This window comes from Balaenoptera borealis (assembly GCF_965194805.1).
Source record: "Balaenoptera borealis genome assembly, chromosome: 16".
In the NCBI taxonomy this organism is placed as follows: Eukaryota; Metazoa; Chordata; class Mammalia; order Artiodactyla; family Balaenopteridae; genus Balaenoptera; species Balaenoptera borealis.
The window spans coordinates 85,388,835-85,407,959 of NC_138872.1; the positions used below are offsets into that span (position 1 = coordinate 85,388,835).

At 50.8% G+C, this 19,125-nt stretch overlaps 1 protein-coding gene and 1 long non-coding RNA gene across 3 annotated transcripts in view; one reads left to right on the plus strand and one right to left on the minus strand.

Moving 5' to 3' along the window:
- The window catches only part of FOXK1 (forkhead box K1), a gene marked incomplete at its 5' end in the record, with an annotated part of 60,344 nt that extends 49,435 nt beyond the window's left edge, over positions 1–10,909 (minus strand). Inside the window, one exon of one of the 2 annotated variants that reach the window (XM_082361425.1) lies at positions 10,373–10,909. In XM_082361425.1, coding sequence (XP_082217551.1) covers positions 10,373–10,893 — 521 coding nt within the window. The remainder of the gene's footprint in view (positions 1–10,372) is intronic. The other variant, XM_082361424.1, reaches the window with a different exon arrangement.
- On the plus strand, positions 8,082–14,943 carry LOC309613903. The gene is made up of 2 exons (XR_014235936.1): positions 8,082–9,904; positions 13,782–14,943. It is a non-coding gene; the product is annotated as an uncharacterized lncRNA (long non-coding RNA).
- Positions 14,944–19,125: the final 4,182 nt, after the last annotated feature.

Consider the following 19,125-nt stretch of genomic DNA (forward strand, 5'->3'; position numbering starts at 1 on the left):
TGCAAATCTGTCTCCATCTTTACCTGCCATTCACAGCGGTCGTGTCTCAAACCCTCTCACTTTCTTCCTCTGGCATCAAGAACAAGGGCAACGAAGGGAAAAACAGAACCCGTCCATCCGGACTGGGTGCAGACAGCGAAGGGGACCCCTCTGTGGAAGGGCCGCTTGCCCCGCACACAACCTGACCCCATGGCCTGGACCAGGCCTTCCCATCCCTGCACCTCGAAGCGCACGGCAGAAAGCAAGACTTGTGCCTCGGAGCCGAGCGGGTAAACTGAGGCAGCAGCCGCACCCCTGGGCCTGGGCACCCACGGACCTACCACGTCCCCAAGGACACCGGGGGGCTGTGGCACATGCAGTCAGTTTAACTTAAATTAACTGAAAAATGAAATAAAAATTAAAATTCAGGGACTTCCCAGGTGGTCCAGCGGTTAAGACTTGGCGCTTCCACTGTAGCGGGGGCACAGTTTGATCCCTGGTCAGGGAACTAAGATCCCATATGCCGCGCGATGCAGCCAAAAAAATAAATAAATAAAAATAAAAATTCAGTTCTTTGGTCACATTCGCCACATTTCAAGTGTCAACAGCCACGCAGGACCCGGGCTGCCCTGCTGGACGCTTCTATCATTGCGGGCCGTTCCAGACTCCAGGAGATCCCTGCCCGGCCAACCAAGGGTGGGCAGGCCTGGAAAATCTGCTCACGCCGCAACGCCAGAGAAAACCAGAATTGCTAAGAAAGTGGAACAATCAGTCGAGTCATGCTGCAGGCCAGGAGCTAACAGGGCAGCAAGCGCTCCTGGTCAACACGGAATCAATCAAGGAGCTGGGCACTCTGGAGGGAAGGTGCTTTCCCTCCGGCTGCGATGAGTCACTGTTCCCTGCGTCGGGGACGTAACTGCCAAGCAGACCAGATATTTAGGTCCCCACGGGTGGAGGTGGAGGAGCGCAGACTTCTGCTGCGCGATCTTCCTTTTCGTGCCGCCCCGACGGCTCCAGCCTGTCTGCTCTGTCATCTGCTTTGCCATCAGTATCATCGGATTTCATTCCAACATCCTTTCAGAATCAGCTCCAAAAAGTTACTAAATTTACAAATTATTTTTCACTGAGGAAAGTTCCAGCCAAGACCTCCTGGTAACACATAGGAGGCTCCTTAATTTCCTCAGTAAGCTGTATCCAAACCACACTCGGGAGGGAGGATTTCTGGGCAGGCTTTCTACAGACAACAGCCTGGCCCTGGGAACATGCGTTTGTCTGCGGTGACTCATGCCCGGCTCCCGAGGCTGGTCTCCCGGCAGCTCACCCCGAAACCCAGCGCTGCGGGTTCCCCAGCAAAGGTACACCCGCCACATCAGATCAGCACCACCCACCTTACATGACGATGGGCACAAAATCCCAACTGAAAGATATACAATCACTTTTTGAATCCTATATGCTGCTCCCTGACCAAACACAATCTGTGAAACAGAGCAATGCAAGTGGGGGGCGGCAAGGGAGGCATCTCAGCACATTTGGTGTTACAACCGTCCACCTGGAAAACAGCAAGTCCCGTTGGTTTTCATGATACAAGTCACAAAAGGCAAAGCTTTTTCAGCATAGACGAGAAATGGGTTTTATCCTATGTGTGATACTGAGTTACTGGGAGGAAGGAAGAAAGAGAGAGAAAAAGACCGGATTGGGAAGGGACAGAATGAGGTTTATGTTCATCAAAAGGGGGGCCCAGTTTTTCACAAGCGTGCTCAGAAAGGTTACACGAAAAACCCCAAAAAAGGAATAATGTCCACAAAAACCCGTTTTGTCACTGACATCCCTTGAGGGCTGAGTCACTCCATGTCCACCCGCTTCACTCCGCTGTTTCCTGGTGGGTCCACACCCACGGCTGAAGGGAAAAAGCAGGGGTGTCACCCAGGAACCCCAGAGCACCCTACTTGGTTGTGGGAAAATAACAGAAATAACTGACAAGCTGGATGGTTCCACCTGAAATAATCAAGAATTGATTGTACATACAAAAAATACTAAATTTAAGCCAAATTATGCCACCAGATGCTAATAAAGGCCAATGACAAAATTATGACTTCTTTATTTCTACAAAATGTACTGTCACTCAACTTTTAAAGCAAATTTAAAAATCAAATTATATCAAAAGCCTGATCCTTTCATAGATTTCTATTTTCGAAAACATGAGTTGTGGGACTTCCCTGGTGGCGCAGTGGTTAAGAATCCGCCTGCCAGTGCAGGGGACACGGGTTCGAGCCCTGGTCTGGGAAGATCTCACATGCCACGGAGCAGCTAAGCCCGGGTGCCAAAACTACTGAGCCTGTGCTCTAGAGCCTGCGAGCCACAACTACTGAGCCCACGCACTTAGAGCCCATGCTCTGCAACAAGAGAAGCCACCGCAATGAGAAGCCCACACACCACAACGAAGAGTAGCCCCCGCTCGCCAAAACTAGAGAAAGCCTGCACACAGCAATGAAGACCCAACACAGCCAAAAATAAACAAATAAATAAATACATTAAAAAAAAATGAGTTGTTGGGCTCAAGGGGATCAATTTAACTACCAATCGAACAAAGATAAAACATTTGTATATATGGACATTAGATCTACACAATTCAATCAATATTTTTCTCAATGACCAACGCAAGAGGTTACAAATTCACACATGGGTAAAAGATTTATTCAAAATGCATGAGAAAGCAACGGATTTCACAGAGTTTCACCAAAACTCCACTGATGAGGTTTCAGATTCCATCCTGCGAGTAACGTTTAAGAAACTACTGTCCAGTTCCCGAGAGGCGTCAAAGAACATCCACAATTTCCTGAACGGCTACTAAAACACTCCTCCCTTTCCCAGCGACATATTTCTGTAAGGCTGGATTTTCTTCATGTACTTAACTGAAACAATGTATCACAACAGACTAAAAGCAGAGGCAGCTATAAAATTCAGCTGTCTTCTATCAAGGCAGACATGAAAGACTTTTACCAAAAAATGAATACCCCTTATCCTAATTTCTTTTGTTTGAAATACAAAAATAGACTGAGCTATTTTTTCATAAAAACTTATTTTTGAGAGAGGCTTATTATTGCTATTTTTGAATAGATTAATAAATATATAGATTTTAATTTCTCAGTTCTAATTTCGAATACGGTAAGTGTAACAGACAAATCCCACATAAACAAAAGCTCTCTGGGGTCCCCCGTAATGTGTGAGGGCCCCAGACCCTGAGAGTTGATGGACTAAACAGAGGAATGGGATGTCCAGAGGCACCTTTGCCCAGAGGCAGCCGCGCACCTTGAAACGCAGGTGGCAGGTGAAGGGAAGGCCTGCAGAAACGCTGGGACCTCTGCTAAGGGATGGGCGCCAGCAGCCGTGGGCAGCAGGGTGGTCAGAGCTCAGCTCTACACACACACACCGGGGGAAACAAATGGTTAAACACATCACGGGTGACTAAGGGCAAAAGTTCCTTCTTAGCCAAGTCATGGACAAAATATCCAGACCGAAAATCGTTCTTAGGAGAGAGAAGCCGCATATTGGCAAGCAGCTCAGGATTTAGCGCTGGAACCGTCAGGTCTCAGGGAGGCAAGCCCCGCACTGGCTCACCCCCATCGCACCCAGGGAAAGAAAGCCTGTGATGTCCACCTCAGGGGTGCAGCCACGGCCCGTCACCACCAAACCAGCCGGGACGCCCAGCGCGCAGCCGCTCTGCAGAGCCCAGGACAACACCCAGCACGCCTCCCTGGCTTCCCTTCACACGGTCACGAAACACGTGCACACAGGCAGATTACATTTTTCTTTCTTTCTAGATCAACTGGCAACACCTTACCAGAAAACCAGAAACTCGTGAAAAGCGATAGCAGCAACGAAAGTTAACTACAAAATCTCCTAACAAGTCACAATGCAAGGGCCTATTTTCCAGGAAATCAAAGTAAAAGCATTTTATAAAATCCTCTCATTTTAATATGAAATCCTTGAAATGTACGGTAATTATGGAAATGAGGCATCACTGTAATTCGAGTTGTCATTAATTTAGCAAGTTTATCTCCTGACATTCACAAGATGCAAAAACAGCAAATAGTAAATTACTGTATCTCCAAATCAAATGCTTTCCTTTCATTTCAGCACATAATTTTAAACATAGCTGTGTCTTTTTCCAAAGTACTACGAACACCATTAAAACTCTACTCAATACCCTTTTAGCACCTACCAATTCCATTCCTTCATCAATGACAAAGGCTTTAATAAGCTTATTATAAACTCAACACATACTACACGATAAATACCATCCTTCTCACAGACTGATTTTTTAAATACTACAGAAACTTTCTTATATGGGTGATAAGCCAAAAAAACTCAATGTGAACTCAATACTAGAACATAGACTCAATGTACTAGCTCCCAATTTGCCACACTCCTATAAACTTTTTTAATTAAAAAAATTCTTTTTTATTTAATAGATCTTTATTGGAGTATAATTGCTTCACAATACTGTGTTAGTTTCTGTTGTACAGCAAAGCGAATCAGCCATATGCATACATATGTCCCCATACCCCCTCCCTCTCGAGCCTCCCTCCCATCCTCCCTATCCCACCCCCCTAGGTCATCACAAAGCACCGAGCTGATCTCCCTGTGCTATGCGGCTGCTTCCCACCAGCCAACTATTTTACATTCAGTAGTGTATGTATGTCGACGCTATTCTCACTTCACCCCAGCTTCGCCCTCCCACTCAGTGTCCTCAAGTCCATTCTCTATAGCGACCTCTTTATTCCTGCCCTGCAACTAGGTTCATCAGTACCATTTTTTTTTTTTTTTTTAGATTCCATATATATGAGTTAGCATACAGTATTTGTTTTTCTCCTTCTGACTTACTTCTCTGTGTATGACAGACTCGAGGTCCATCCACCTGACTACAAATAACTCAATTTCATTTCTTTTTATGGCTGAGTAATATTCCATTGTATATATGCGCCACATCTTCTTTACCCATTCATCTGTCGATGGACACTTAGGTTGCTTCCATGTCCTGGCTGTTGTAAATAGTGCTGCAACGAACACTGTGGTACATGACTCTTTTTGAATTATGGTTTTCTCAGGGTATATATATGCCCAGTAGAGGGATTGCTGGGTCCTATGGTAGTTCTATTTTTAGTTTTTTAAGGAACCTCCATACTGTTCTCCATAGTGGCTGTATCAATTTACATTCCCACCAGCAATGCAGGAGGGTTCCCTTTTCACCACACCCTTTCCAGCATTTATTGTTTGTAGATTTTTTGATAATGACCATTCTGACTGTCGTGAGGTGATATACCTCACTGTAGTTTTGACTTGCATTCCTCTAATAATTAGTGATGTTGAGCACATTTTCATGTGCCCCCTGGCCATCTGTATGTCTTCCTTGGTGAAATATAAACCTTTTTAAAGGAAGTCTTTAACAAGACACAGTCTAACTTTGAACAAATACACATGACACACAATAACCGCCAACTAGCAAGAAAAGCAGAAGACAGCTTTTATTTAGAGAAAATGCCGCATTTCGTATTTTGACCACACCATCCGGAGGCGGCCTAAGTCGAACGCTCCGTTCCCTCCACGGCGCGTTCCCCGCACCCCCGACCCCCCAGCTTCATTCTGCGTGGTTTTCATCCCTCCAGCTTCCAGACGCAAACCGTCTCTTCTACCCCGTCACCAGATCAGAACGTTCTTCCATCAGAAGATCTTTCAGCTGAGTCTCTTCCTCGCCAGTCCCTGGACCACCCTCCCGCAGGTCCTGCCGGGTCAGGCCTGAATGACCGGCTGGCTCTGTGGCCCTCCCAGCTCCGAGCACGCCCACACACGTCACTGCCCCCTGATCTCCGCTCTCCTCTCCACGTGGAAACACAGCTGGCACAATCTCAGTCTCTACATCTTCAGCCACTGGCAACAGACTGATCTGATGCCCTCTCTTGCCCCAAGTGCACCCCCGGCTCAGCACGCGGATCCACTCCTGGACCAACCACCCAGGAAGGAGGCATCGGGTCACGGAAGGACCCCGTAGCTCCCAGCAGACTGGGGAGGCACAGTGAGGAGGGTGGGGGAGAGAAGGCACGCTGTTGCTGTTTCTGGGGACGCTGGGCCCTGAGGCATCCGGCAGACACCTGCTGTCCTCACTAAGTCTGGGGCGTTTTCCAGTGAATTTCAATATAATCTCCATCTGAGAACTACTGTCAGATGGTTAGTTACAAATTCGATGTTCTTCACGTGACCAGTTGGAACAGCAACGAGAAACTACGTCCTGTATGTTTTCATGGGGCCTAAACAATTATTTATATAGTAAAACGCCTTGGTGGTTACAGTTAATTACCTTTTATCACAGTGCGCGTGCGGAGGCCGTGATCCGTAACGTCTGCCGCTCAAAACATGTCTTTCAGGGGGCAGAATGCGTCAGCATGGTGAGGTACGTGTGCTGGCAGCCAAAATGAGTGACAAGAGCGCAGGTGATAATAGATTTACAGACGCAGGCAGTGCCCATCAGAAGCTGCCACGGGGACAAACAGACGGGCCTGCTTCCTGACAGACCGACACACCACTGCCTGTGCGGCAGTTCCAGCAAAACACATCGAACCCGAGTCTGATCAAACCTCCACGTCCGACAACCAATTTACAGGAACGACAGGGGAGAGGATGCAGTAAATGGACACCACGGGAATCCAATCTTTAAAAAGAGACCGTGGGAAAGTGTACGGGACAAATGACCCTGTTTCTTCATTGAGAAAAGAAAAAAAAAGAGTGAGATGAAGCCTATAGATTGAAAGAGATGTAAGAGATACGCCAACCAATCATAGTGTCTGGACCTGATTTGGTTCCTGATTAAACAAACACACTGCAAGAAAAGAAAAAAAAAAAATTCATGAGATGGTAAGGGAAATCCACACTCATTGGAAGTTTGATGATAGTAAGAAATTGTTATTAATTTTCTAGGTGTGATAAGGACATTGTGGTTAGGTTTTAAAAAGGGAATCTTTACCTTTTACTGAAATATTTACAGATGGAGTGATAGGACATTTGTGATTTTCTTCCAAATACCTGGGGTTCGGGGAGAGAGGGCGGGGGGACGAAGATGAAACAAGCTTGGCCACAACATGGTAGCTGTAGAGGCTGGGTGATGGGCACGTGGAACTCACTCCTCTGTTTTTATGCTTGAAACTTTCTGTAATAAGAAGTGTTGAAAAGAAAAAAAAGAGCCATGCTCTTCCCAGAAAATTTGGGACACAAAGAAAAGTAAAAAGAAGAAAAGAATCCCATACATCTTACCACTCACAGAAACCACCACAAACAGAAGTCTAGTTTTTACTGTAATTATTCATATAGTCCATGCTTATTTTATAACAGTATCAGGAAAGAAAGTCGGAAGAAAGAAAGGAAGAGCAGGTACAAGGCTGTGCATGGGCCTTTTTCCTGTAGTTCACAGATTACATCTAATTCAAACTCCAAATCTGCTGGTATCAAGACCTACAGTCACACACACGAACCATGTCCCCCCCACAGACCCAGAAAGGCCTGCTGACCGCCCACCTCGGAAACCCACTAAGTTGGTGACACTGCTTCTCCCCCGGGGAAGCTGCATATTCACTCATGGATTTTTCATTCAACAAACCTAACTCCTCTGTGCACACCTACTGCCAGCCAGCTCCTGTGCTGTCTCCACTTAAAGATAAAATGTGCCCAGCCCAGCCCAGCCCTGGGGAACGAGGGCCAGAGAATCGCACAGGAGGGGCTACACCAGGACCCGCTGCACCTCCCTCAGCGTGCACCCATGCTCATGGATCAAGGTCAGCTCTAAGTTGTGTCACGCGGAATTTTTTCTCTACCAGTAATTTCAATATTATTTCATTTTAGTTTTGGAAAAACTTACTTGTAGTCACAAGTGTCAGTGGACTCTGGGGCTCCTCTCTACCTCGTGCTTCCCTGAGTGGGGGCTGGAAAGGGAGGGATGGCCCAGGGAGCTGTGCCCTGGGGGCGTTGGAGGGGGGGATGCGGCATCACAGGGCAGGAAAGGGTGAGACGCCACAACACAAGGAAGAGCTCCAAGTCTCAGGCAGCTGTAGCCACAAAATGCAGACAACAAAATTCCAACGCGGATAAGAAGTCTGAATTTATGGTGGAGAAATTCACAACTTCAAACACTCCTGGCAAAACTGTGCACCAACGCCTGAGAGGAAACAGACAATAACTGCTGCCGTTCTTTGAAAGTCAGCACTGAATTTCCCATTTTGAGGTGACAAGAACGTACACATCCAACTTCCTTCCTCTAAATTCATTAGCATTTCTTGATTACTCTCCACGTGGTGGGCCAAAGCACCCTGATCTAATTCTAAAAAGCAGCTTCCAACAGCCTGTCCTACAGATGCTACCACCTACAGGTTAAGTTTTCTCAAACAAAAAGAACATAAAACCACTCAGACTGCTAACGTGTTTGTCCACGGGCTTTGACCCGTGGTTGGTTTCAGAAGCAAACTGCCCTCTGCCGGGAGGGCAGACACGGACATCCACGTGCTGTTTCTCTGCCAGCACGTCTGTCCTGTTCCTGTAAATTCTCCATCACCGCCTGCGCGGCTGCTGGTCAGAGCACCGCTGAACTTGAACCCAGCCAGACGCGCACCGTGGGCAAAGCCCCAGCCAGAGGGCAGGGGACAATCTGGGCTGCTGGCTACATGGGCTAGGAAGGCAGCATGAACACCACCCACGTTTCATAAACAACGGACTCGGTACTCGCACGTGATCTGAGGACTCCTCGGGCTGAAATGTCCTACCCTTGAGTTAGAGAAAAGACTAGTGCATTCGAGACTCGGTAAGCTGGGGCCTCTTCGGGGCTGCACCCACTCAACAGCTACGCAGGGAACTCTGAAAACAAGGTTGCTGGATGGACGCCCTTACAAAACCTGAATTATAAAAAGAGGCCTGAGCAGAACGGGCCTCTAAGAGCCACCGGGCAGGGAGGGGAAGGCGCTGTTTACCTGTCACTTTCTCACCGTGAGGGACTGGCCCCAGAATGCATTTAAGGGCCCAGAAATGGAGAGAGTGTGTAGGTCACAGAAAAGGCAGAACAGAGTAACAGTAGCCATGGGATAAAACAACTCTGTCATTCACCAAGTCCTGACTTTACAGCAACACACACACACCTTCCACGATCGGAAAACAAAGTCTGTATACGGCCCCCCCTCACGCCCCGAGCACCAGTGAGTCATCGTTGATTTCAGTACAATACTTACAACCAAACGTGCCAAATGCTCTCGAAAGGGGAGATGGTTACAGAAACAGGCAATCACCCCGGCAAAAACTCCCTGGACCCAGGGTGCTTATAAAAGCGAGAGTAATTAGTCAGAGACAACTCTGGAACACAAGCACGCTGGAGAAATATAAACACTGCCGAGGAGCTAGAAGCAACTACTACACAGAAAAAGAAAGTGCCTAAAGACCTCATGAGTAACCAAACAGGCTTTCTCCTGATCAAAAGATCTCCGGAAAGCAAGGATCTCCTGGGGCAGAGCAGCTGCCCCGGGAACCGGAAGAGCCAGGGAACACGAGGATGTTGCTAAAGCACCGTGGGGCATCCGCGGCCTGTCCCCAAGTGCGCCGGGTCCCCCTCTCCTTGCCCTGCCTCCCCGCCCGGCCTCTTCCCCTCCTGCCCAGGAGCCCCAGCTGTTCGGTGAACGCCCCCAGCGCTGGCGACCCCTGACCTGCGTCCTCAGGTCACTGAGGAGAGGGCACTTCCTGTCTCGACCCCAGCCCACTCTCCGGCCGTCCCCTCCCGGCCCAAGTTCACAGCTGGCCCCTATGGCCGGGGGCTCGGGCCCGCCGGGGGCACTGGCGTTGCCCCCGGGGACCCCGCACCTCCCGGAGCGACACCGCCTGACGCCAACCCTTCTCCGGAGTGCGTTTGGCGGCGACCCGGGTCCAAACAGGGTGGCGGGGGGAGGGCGACCCTAGAGTCCAGCTCGGGGAGGGGCAAGGGCGACCCTCGGGGCCCAGGCCGGGCGGGGGCAGGGGGCAGGAGTGACCCATGTCCAGGTCCGTCGGGCATGGGGGCCACCCCAAGCCCTGCTGCTGCGGGGAGGGGCAAGGGCGACCCTCGGGGCCCAGGCCGGGCGGGGATTGGGGTGGCTCCTGGCCCAAGGCGGGCAGGGGTCAGGAGGCGACTCTGTAACCTGGCCGGGCGGGGATGGGGGCCACCCCAAGCCCAGGTGGGGGGAGGGGCAAGGGCGACCCTCGGGGCCCGGTCCTCGGGGCTCCCGGGGCCGTCCCCGGGAGTCGGGTTGATCTCGGGCCCAGGCCCGGCGGGGGTCGGGGCGGGGGCGGGGGTGACCCGGGGCCCGGGCCGGGCGGGGGCCGCGGCACTCACTGTTTGGGCAGCTGCAGGGCGGGCGCGCCGCGACGCTGGAAGGCCCCGTCCACGAAGACGCCGTTCTTGCCGAGGCAGCGCAGGTAGAAGTGCGGCTCCTGGAAGCTGAGCTGCAGGTGGCGCCGCGAGATGAAGCTAGACAGGCCCATGCTCAGGTCCACCGAGCCCTGCGACGAGTTGCGGCCGATGGTGACGCTGGGCTGCCGCATGAGAAACTCGAACTCGCGGCCCTCCAGGCGCGCCAGCGCGGGCCCGGGGCTCCGGCGCACCGAGGCGGCCGCCGCGGCCACCAGGGCCTCGCCCGCCGCGCCCCCCGCGCCCCCGGCGATCGAGCCCGGCGGCGGCGGCGGAGGGGGCGGGGGCTGGGCGGGCGGCGGCGGCGACGGCGCGGCGGGCCCGGGCGCGGGGGCGGCGGCGGTGGGGAAGGCGGCGGCGGCGGCGGCGCACAGCACGGGGCTGCAGGGCGCCGAGCGCAGCGCCAGCAGGGCGCGGGCCCCGCTGTCCTCGCCGACTTCGGCCATGTTCGCACAGCTCCAAGCGGCCTCCGGCGGCGGCGCGGCGAAGGGGGCGGGGCTCCGCGGGGCGCGGCGGGCGCGGGATCCCGGACCGGATCGCGGCGGAGCGGAGCCTGCGGTCCGCGCGCCCCGCCCGCCGGGGCTCGCGGGGGCGCGCGGGGCGGGGTGGGGAACGGTGTCCGCGCCCGGCCCGCCTCGCCGGCCCCCGGGTAGCGCCTCGCCCACCGTCCCCGGCCGTGGGCTGTCCCTTCCTCTGTCCCGGGACTGGGGCGGGGAACCCCCGGAAAAGTCTCCCTGGAAAGTTTTGATCCTGGGTCACTCACTGGATAAGGGACAACTGACGTCAGCAGTCTCCGGGGCCCTAGTGGCTCCATCCGCCAACCCTAAAGTGCGATACTTAAGCACCAAATTTAAGGGGTTTCGAGCTGTAACTGAAGTTTGCCTAAAGATGCTTGCGTTCCCTGATGCCCTGTGTTCCTTTTTGGAGTCATACATTTCACTCAAGTATCTAGACAAGTATCCTGGGACCCATACTAGGGCCCGGTGCAGTCGCCGCCGGCCCTTTACACCTCTTACAGTCTCATGGGGGAAGGCAGACGCCTGCAGAGGGGTCTTCTGTGAAAACGCGGAATTGGCCACCTTCGGCATCCTTCAGATCCCGCAGTGCTTCATGCATTCCTACTTCAGCCAGGGCCCCCTACAAAAAGGTGGCAGTGTCTGCACACTGCCATCATTTAATAATTATTGAGCGGGAGAAAACAGACCCTCCCTGGTAGAGCTTACGGTGTACTGGGAGATGCGGACAGGAATCAAGTAACATCCTAATAAATACATACAAAATTACAGCTGTCTCAAGTCCCGTGAGGCATTGTTGCCCAGTGACATGTGTAGGGACTGTGGCCCCCCCTAGGGTGGGAAGCTTGTCTGCGTACCCACTGTCCAGCCTGGGGCTGCAACAGATATTAGCCCAACTGTCACATGATTGAATATATAGGTACAAACAGAATTAGTCCTTGGGGGGGCAAGTAAGACATTTTTACAAGAAGCTGTAACGAAAGAACCTACTTGAAGGTGGAGGAAGATAAAAACGGGGTCAGGGATCTCTTCCCTAAGGAGTGACACTTGAACTGAAGTCCAGGGATGATTAGGAGAGGGGGTTGGAGTCCGGGGATGGCATTCCAGCCAAGGAACAGCATGTGCTAAGGAACGGAGCATGGTGCCTTCCCAGGATTGACAGGTGGAAGAGTGACCACGTCAGCTGAACAACATCAGTCATGTAATTTGGGTCTGATCCCCAAAGCAATGGGAACCACTGAGGGGCTGTAAGCAGAAGGGCAACATGCAGACCCACATATTGGAATTAGGATCACTGGCTGTTGGGCAGAGCCCGAATCCGAAAGGGGTCTACGTGACCATAGGAGGCCAGCTAGGAAACTCGTAGACCAGGCCAGGGGCTGAATTAGGGAGATGGAGAGAAGTTGAGGGAGTCAAGCAATATTTATCTCAGACAAAGACGTTTACAGACACGTTACTGGCGGGAATGGAGAACGCTGCAGCCCCTCTAGAAAGCAGTTTGGTGGAAAACATACGAACATCTGATTCAGCAATTCCGCTTTTCGGTCTATACCCACGAGAATTGAAAGCAGGGTCCTCATTTATTTGTTTTTAAATAAATTTGTTTATTTATTTTTGGCTGCGTTGGGTTTTCATTGCTGCACGAGGGCTTTCTCTACTTGCAGCGAGCAGGGGCTACTCTTCGTTTCCATGCATGGGCTTCTCATTGCGGTGGCTTCTCTTGTTGTGGAGCATGGGCTCTAGGCGCACGGGCTTCAGTAGTTGCAGCACGCGGGCTCAGTAGTTGTGGCTCGCGGGCTCTAGAGTGCAGGCTCAGTAGTTGTGGTGCATGGGCTTAGTTGCTCCGCGGCATGTGGGATCTTCCCAGACCAGGGCTTGAACCCGTGTCCCCCGCACTGGCAGGGTGATTTCTAACCACTGCGCCACCAGAGAAGTCCTGAAAGCAGGGTCTTGAAATGACATTTGTACACTCACATTCATAGCAGCGTTATTCACAATATCCAAAAGATGGAAACAAGCCAAGGGCCCACCGACATGTCCGATGAGACATTATTCAGCCTTAAAAACAAAGGAAATTGGGCTTCCCTGGTGGCGCAGTGGTTGAGAGTCTGCCTGCCAATGCAGGGGACATGGGTTCGAGCCCTGGTCTGGGAGGATCCCACATGCCGCGGGGCAACTAAGCCTGTGAGCCACAATTACTGAGCCTGCACGTCTGGAGCCTGTGCTCCACAACAAGAGAGACCGCGATAGTGAGAGGCCCGCGCACCGCAATGAAGAGTGGCCCCCGCTTGCCACAACTAGAGAAAGCCCTCGCACAGAAACGAAGACCCAACACAGCCATAAATAAATAAAAATAAATAAATTTAAAATTTAAAAAAAACAAAAACAAAAAACAGGAAATTCTGACACCTGCTACGTGGATGAACCCTGGAGACATGGGGCTAAGTGAAATCAACTGGTCACAAAAAGAGAGATCCTGTATGATTCCACTTATGTGGGGTCCCTAGGGGAGTCAAGTTCATAGAGACAAAAAGTAGAAGGGTGGTTACTTCCCAGAGGGACGAGAATGAATGGGGAGTGAGTGTTTAATGGGGACAGGGCTTCCGTTTTGCAAGATGAAAAAGCTTTGGAGATGACGGTGGTGATGGCTGCACAACAATGTGAATGTACTTGACGCTACCGAACTGTAGTTAAGATCGTAAATTTTGTGTTACATGTCTTTTACCACAATTTTTTCTTTAAAGAGAGAGATTTACATAAAACCTCCAAAGTTCTTTCCTCTGGCTCATCTGGTGTGACTTCTCTCTTGTTAATGACAGGTCTGTTTGAGAACAAGAGGGATATATGTGCTTCCACAGCCCTCAGGCTTGACGATATTAAATGTGAAGACTTCTGTGCAGACTGACAGACCTGGACAGTTCTTTTCCTGACCAGCAAGAACCTGTACGTGACAATGGCAGGAGCTCCCAGGGCTGACTCACGATGACCCTGCAATCCTAGACGCCCACTGAACCTTGCAATTCCTTTCCTCTTAAACAGCAAGCCTTCGATACACTGACAGCTTCAACAGAGAGGGCCAGAAAAGGGGCAATAAAAAGCCATTATAGAACCAGAATCGGAGAAAGTGAATTCTTCTCACACTCTCTCCAGGTCTAGAGGGCCTGCTTAAGCTGCTTCACGATGCATTCGCTCAAAAAAGGAAAAAGAGGGACTTCCCTGGTGGCGCAGTGGTTGGGAATCCGCCTGCCAATGCGGGGGACACGGGTTTGAGCCCTGGCCCGGGAGGATCCCACATGCCGCGGAGCAGCTGGGCCCCTGCGCCACAACTGCTGAGCAACCCCCGCTCGCCACAACTAGAGAAAGCCCGCACACAGCAACAAAGACCCAGTGCAGCCAAAAATAAATAAATAAAAATAAATTTATTTAAAAAAAAAAAAGGAAAAAGAAAAAATTTGCGAGGGAGAACCCAGTCAACTGCTGGGAGCCCACGACACCCAGGCTCTTACCCTGATGGAAGCCTCTGGAGCTGGTCACAGTAACAAAAAGGAACAGAATTAACTACAAGACACTAAACCGTTTACAAGAAAAACACACTGTATTGGGGGGTGACGATGAAGGCCATGTTAAAAAGAGGCCATGAAATATCTGGAGAAACAATCCATTAAAAACAAACACACGTGGGACTTCCCTGGTGGCACAGTGGTTAGGAATCCGCCTGCCAATGCAGGGGACACGGGTTCAAGCCCTGGTGCAGGAAGATCCCACATGCCGCGGAGCAACTAAACCTGTGCGCCACAACTACTGAGCCTGCGCTCTAGAGCCCTCGAGCCACAACTACTGAAACCTGCGCGCCTAGAGCCGCAACTAGAGAAAGCCCATGTGCAGCAACAAAGACCCAACACAGCCAAAAAAAAAAAAAAAGATAATTAAAATAAAGTCTTAAAAAAAATAAAAACACATGAACAGATCCTTCACTAAAGATATAGGCGTGAAAAACAAGCCCAGGAAAAAATGCTCAACATCATTCATTGTTAGGGAGCAGGTTAAAAACCACGCTGGGATATCTGTTAAAAATGATGAGAAGGTCTGGAGTTCTCCCACATGGCTCGCAGAATTCAAGACGGTACTGCCACTTTGGAAAAGTCTGGCAGTTTCTTATACAGTTCAACTACCTTACCGAATGACCTGCAATCCCATCACTAGCTATTTATCCAAGTGAAATGAAAACTTGTGTGGACACAAAAACTTGTACATGATTATCTGTAGTGGCTTTTTTCCTAAAGACCCCAAACTCGACAACCCGACAATCCAAATGCACCTCACCTGGGGAGTGGAAAACAAACTTAGGCACAACCGTACGACGGAATATCATGCTGCACTAAAAAGGAGCGAAGGACGCGTACGTAGAACAACACGGAGGACCCCAAGTGCATCCTGTATGCTTTCATTTGTAGGACACTCTTGAAAAAGCAAAACTATAGAGACAGAAACAGATGAGTGATTCCAGGGGCTGGAGGTCTGGGGAGAGGCCACCTACAAAATGACACGTGGGAATCCCGGGTGGGAGGTGATGATTGTGGTGGTGATTATATGACTCCGTGTATTTGTCGAAAGTAGCAGAACTGTGCACAAAAAAAGTGAATTTTACTCCATGTACCTTTTACTCTATGTACATTTAATTTAAAAATTAAATATATATATATATATTTATATATCTATCTATCTATCTATCTATATCTCTAGAGAGTTTGTGATTATAGACCCAAAACAAGGATTAAGAGCCATGTTGTCCAATTCAGAAGCCGCTAGTCACATCTGGCTATCTACACTTATACTCTAATGAAAATGAAATAAAATGAAACCCTTCCTTGTGAAACGTGGCACGAGCCACATTTCAAGAGCTGGATCTGGAGACCCACGTGGCTAATGGCTGCTGTACCGAACAGTGCAGATGAAGAAAGCTCCCGTAACTGCAGAAAGTTCTGGACCGTGCTGCTCTGGGGGCGGCGTGTGGCTGAGCTTCCTCTGCCCTCTCCTCCCTTCATCCTCCAAAGTCAGGGAATCACACCAGCGTGCTCCGGGCAGAGCTGTACAACAAGGCCTCCGCAAAAAGCGCCGACGGGGTCACCCTCCTGCCTCGAGCCGAAGGGGTCCTCGCTTGGCCTGTTCCCCATCACAAGACAGGGGCCCGGCGGAAACCCCTCCACCTAGTCCTGGCTGGGTCTGAAGGTGGGCAGATGGGCTGAGAAGCCTCAGCATCTGAAAGCGGCGGGTCCACACTCACAGCTTCGAGGGCCTGAAGCTCGACGTGCATCTGGCAAATGACTGAGGAGCCCAGACCATTCTCTGTGTTTTCAGCGTCCCCTTCCTTTTCCTGTTTGCTGAATGTCACTTCCTGCTGCTTCTGTATCCTTCTCGGATCCTCCCTGCATCCCCAGTGCTGCTTCCTGTGTGTTCACTGAGTCCCTGGGGCGTTACATCACACAGTGACGGGCCTCTGACCACTACTGGGAAGGACTGCATTTTTGTATCGCTACAGAAGATAGAGACAGACAGACAGAATAATCCTCCAAGAAACTTCCTCACCCATTTGAGGCCCCCAAAACCTGAGAGAGATGGCCCCTGTGTCCTCAGCTCACTTGGAACAGGCTGGCTTGTTTTTCTTTTACAGCCGCCCCTGGCCACCCTGTCATTTAGAACCGATCATATTTCTTAAACGCTAATTCAGGAAAAGACATGTCTGACTTCGACACCACAGGAAACTTGTTCAAACAAAGCCGGGTTGAAAACTACTCTTGACAGAACACTCGGGTGTTGGCGCTCAGGAAAAAAAAGATGTTGTGTGTTACTCATCCGTGGCTGTGTAACAGCAAACGGTTCCAAAACCTAGCAGCTGAAACCAATCAACGTGTACCATCTCACAGTGTCTGTGCGTCAGGAATTTGGGGGTGACCCGGCGGGGTGGTCCTGGCTCGGGGTCTCTCATGAGATGCTGGCAGGGCTGCGTCTTCCAGAAGTTCGCCTGAGCCTGGAGGATTCGCCACGTCAAGACAAAGCGGAACGAAGGTGCTGGGGGAGGGGCACCAGCCCCACTGTTAACCAGCTCTGAGCCCTCCAACAAGTTACTTGGCCTCTGGGCCTCAGTTTCCTCTGCTGTGAAATGGGCTTAGGGCTGTTGGGGGACACTGAGAGAGTCACTCCTGTGACCTCAACAAATGCAGAGTGTTTTGTAAAAATAGAAATAAGGAAAGCAAGACTCTTAGCCCGAGGGCCAGCTGCGCAGAAGCCCCCAGAAGCCGCTCAGCCAGGCAAGCCTTACAGAGAATAGAAAGAACGCACAATGCCTGTTCTCCTCTCCTGATGGAAGGAAGCTCAAGGGGATTTTCTTCTTCTTGATCTTTACTGTGAAAACCTGGCAGAGCTTCGGGTGGTAAAACTCACGGCAGCGTCAGGGCCCCCAGGACGGGCCCCCAGGAGTGTGTGATCTGTCCACCCAGCCCTGGGTCCCCCCACCATCTCCTGTTCTCCAGCTTCGTGCATCGTGACTCTGCATTCGTCTGTCCCAACAACCTAGGGCGGCGGTTTGCCCTGTGACCTCACTGCTCTGGCAGATCTAAGACAAGTTTTGATTCTTCAGCTCATTTAGCTTTTTTCTTGCGTGGCTGGGAGTGGTGTGTTATGGACCAATGTAAGCTCCGTGCGTGCAGAAATGGAAACAGAGGTCATTCCAAGCAGTAATTCAGCAGCTCTGTTTCTGCTTCTCCACGAAGGTTTTTGTGCTGTTATTTCCACCACAAACAGGCTCAATTCTCTAAGCGCTCACGGGCCCGTTCTTCTGGAGAGACATCCGATGGGCTGCATAAATCACCTTTGTACCCGGTGAACAGGTCACGCCAGGTTTTTAAATCAGCGGCCTGAAGTCTGGCCCTCCGAGTGCACAGTCAGTGGGGTCATCCCAGTGGAGGGTCCCCACTGCAGACAAAACCAGCCCCCGACTGATGAGCCACTGGGGTTGTGCCCTCGGCGGGAGCCTTTGCTACAATCCTGAGGATGCAGCTGGGCAGAAGTGATGGCCCTTCTAAGGCTTCATGACCCAGAACACACGCAGACACCCCAGAGGGACCGTTTATAGCCGCTGTATAATTTATAACTCTTGAGCACTGGAAACGCGACTCAGCCAAAGTGAGATGTGCCGTCCGTGAAAACACACTACACACCGATTTCAAAGACCTGGTTAAAAAAAAAAAAAAAAGGCAAAATGTTGTTAATAGTATTTTATATATTTATATTGGTTATAGTTTGAAATGATAATTTTTTGGATATATTGGGGTAAATAAAATGTACTACCCAGATTAATTTCACCTGTTTCTTTTTACCATTTTAATGCAGTTACTAGAAAATAAAAAATTACCTCTGTGCCTCACATTTGTGGCTCGTATTATACTTCTATCAGACGGGACTGTTATAGACCAACGTAACTTTTTTGTCCCAATAGATGTTTCTGTCTCAATCATGACGGTGCTCTGAATTTGTGTTTTAGCAGAGCTTGGGCTGATCGCTATCAATCTGGTGTCTTTGTATCATGTGTATTCCTTCCTCTTTAGTTATCAGAGCACTTTGTGGGAGTTTTAATGTCCAAAGGGTCTGTGTTTGTGGCTGGATCAGCCCAGGGAGGTGGAGAGATTTAAAAGAGCCCATCGACCACTTGGTGAGCTTTGCTGTCTCCGCCGCTGGGTGCTTTGGTTTTCTGCCACGGAAACCGACTCTGGCCAACTTCAACAAAAAGGGAATGTGTTGGCATGATGCTAGGTTGATCACAGAACTGGAGAAAGCCGAGATCCAGCTTTCAGAAAGGGCTGGAGTCAGAGCAGCCCTGGGGATTTAGCTGCAAAAACCCCAAGGCGGGTCTCCCAGGATGCCCGCGCTGGGATTAACCAGCTCCAAGCTTTCCCCTTTCTTGCATCATTCCATAGGAGATTGGAATTCCCAGGAGAAAGCGGCTGACGGGTTTAGGGAGGTTCTGTGCCCAGGCCTGGGCCAAAGGAGGGCAGGCAGCAGGCGGGGCTGGCCCTGGAAGGCGTCGCGCAGCCCACGCTGTGGGGCTGGCCCGTCCACGAAGCAGTCTGCTTACTGTTAGCAGAAGGGGCGGGGACGCGGAGCAGG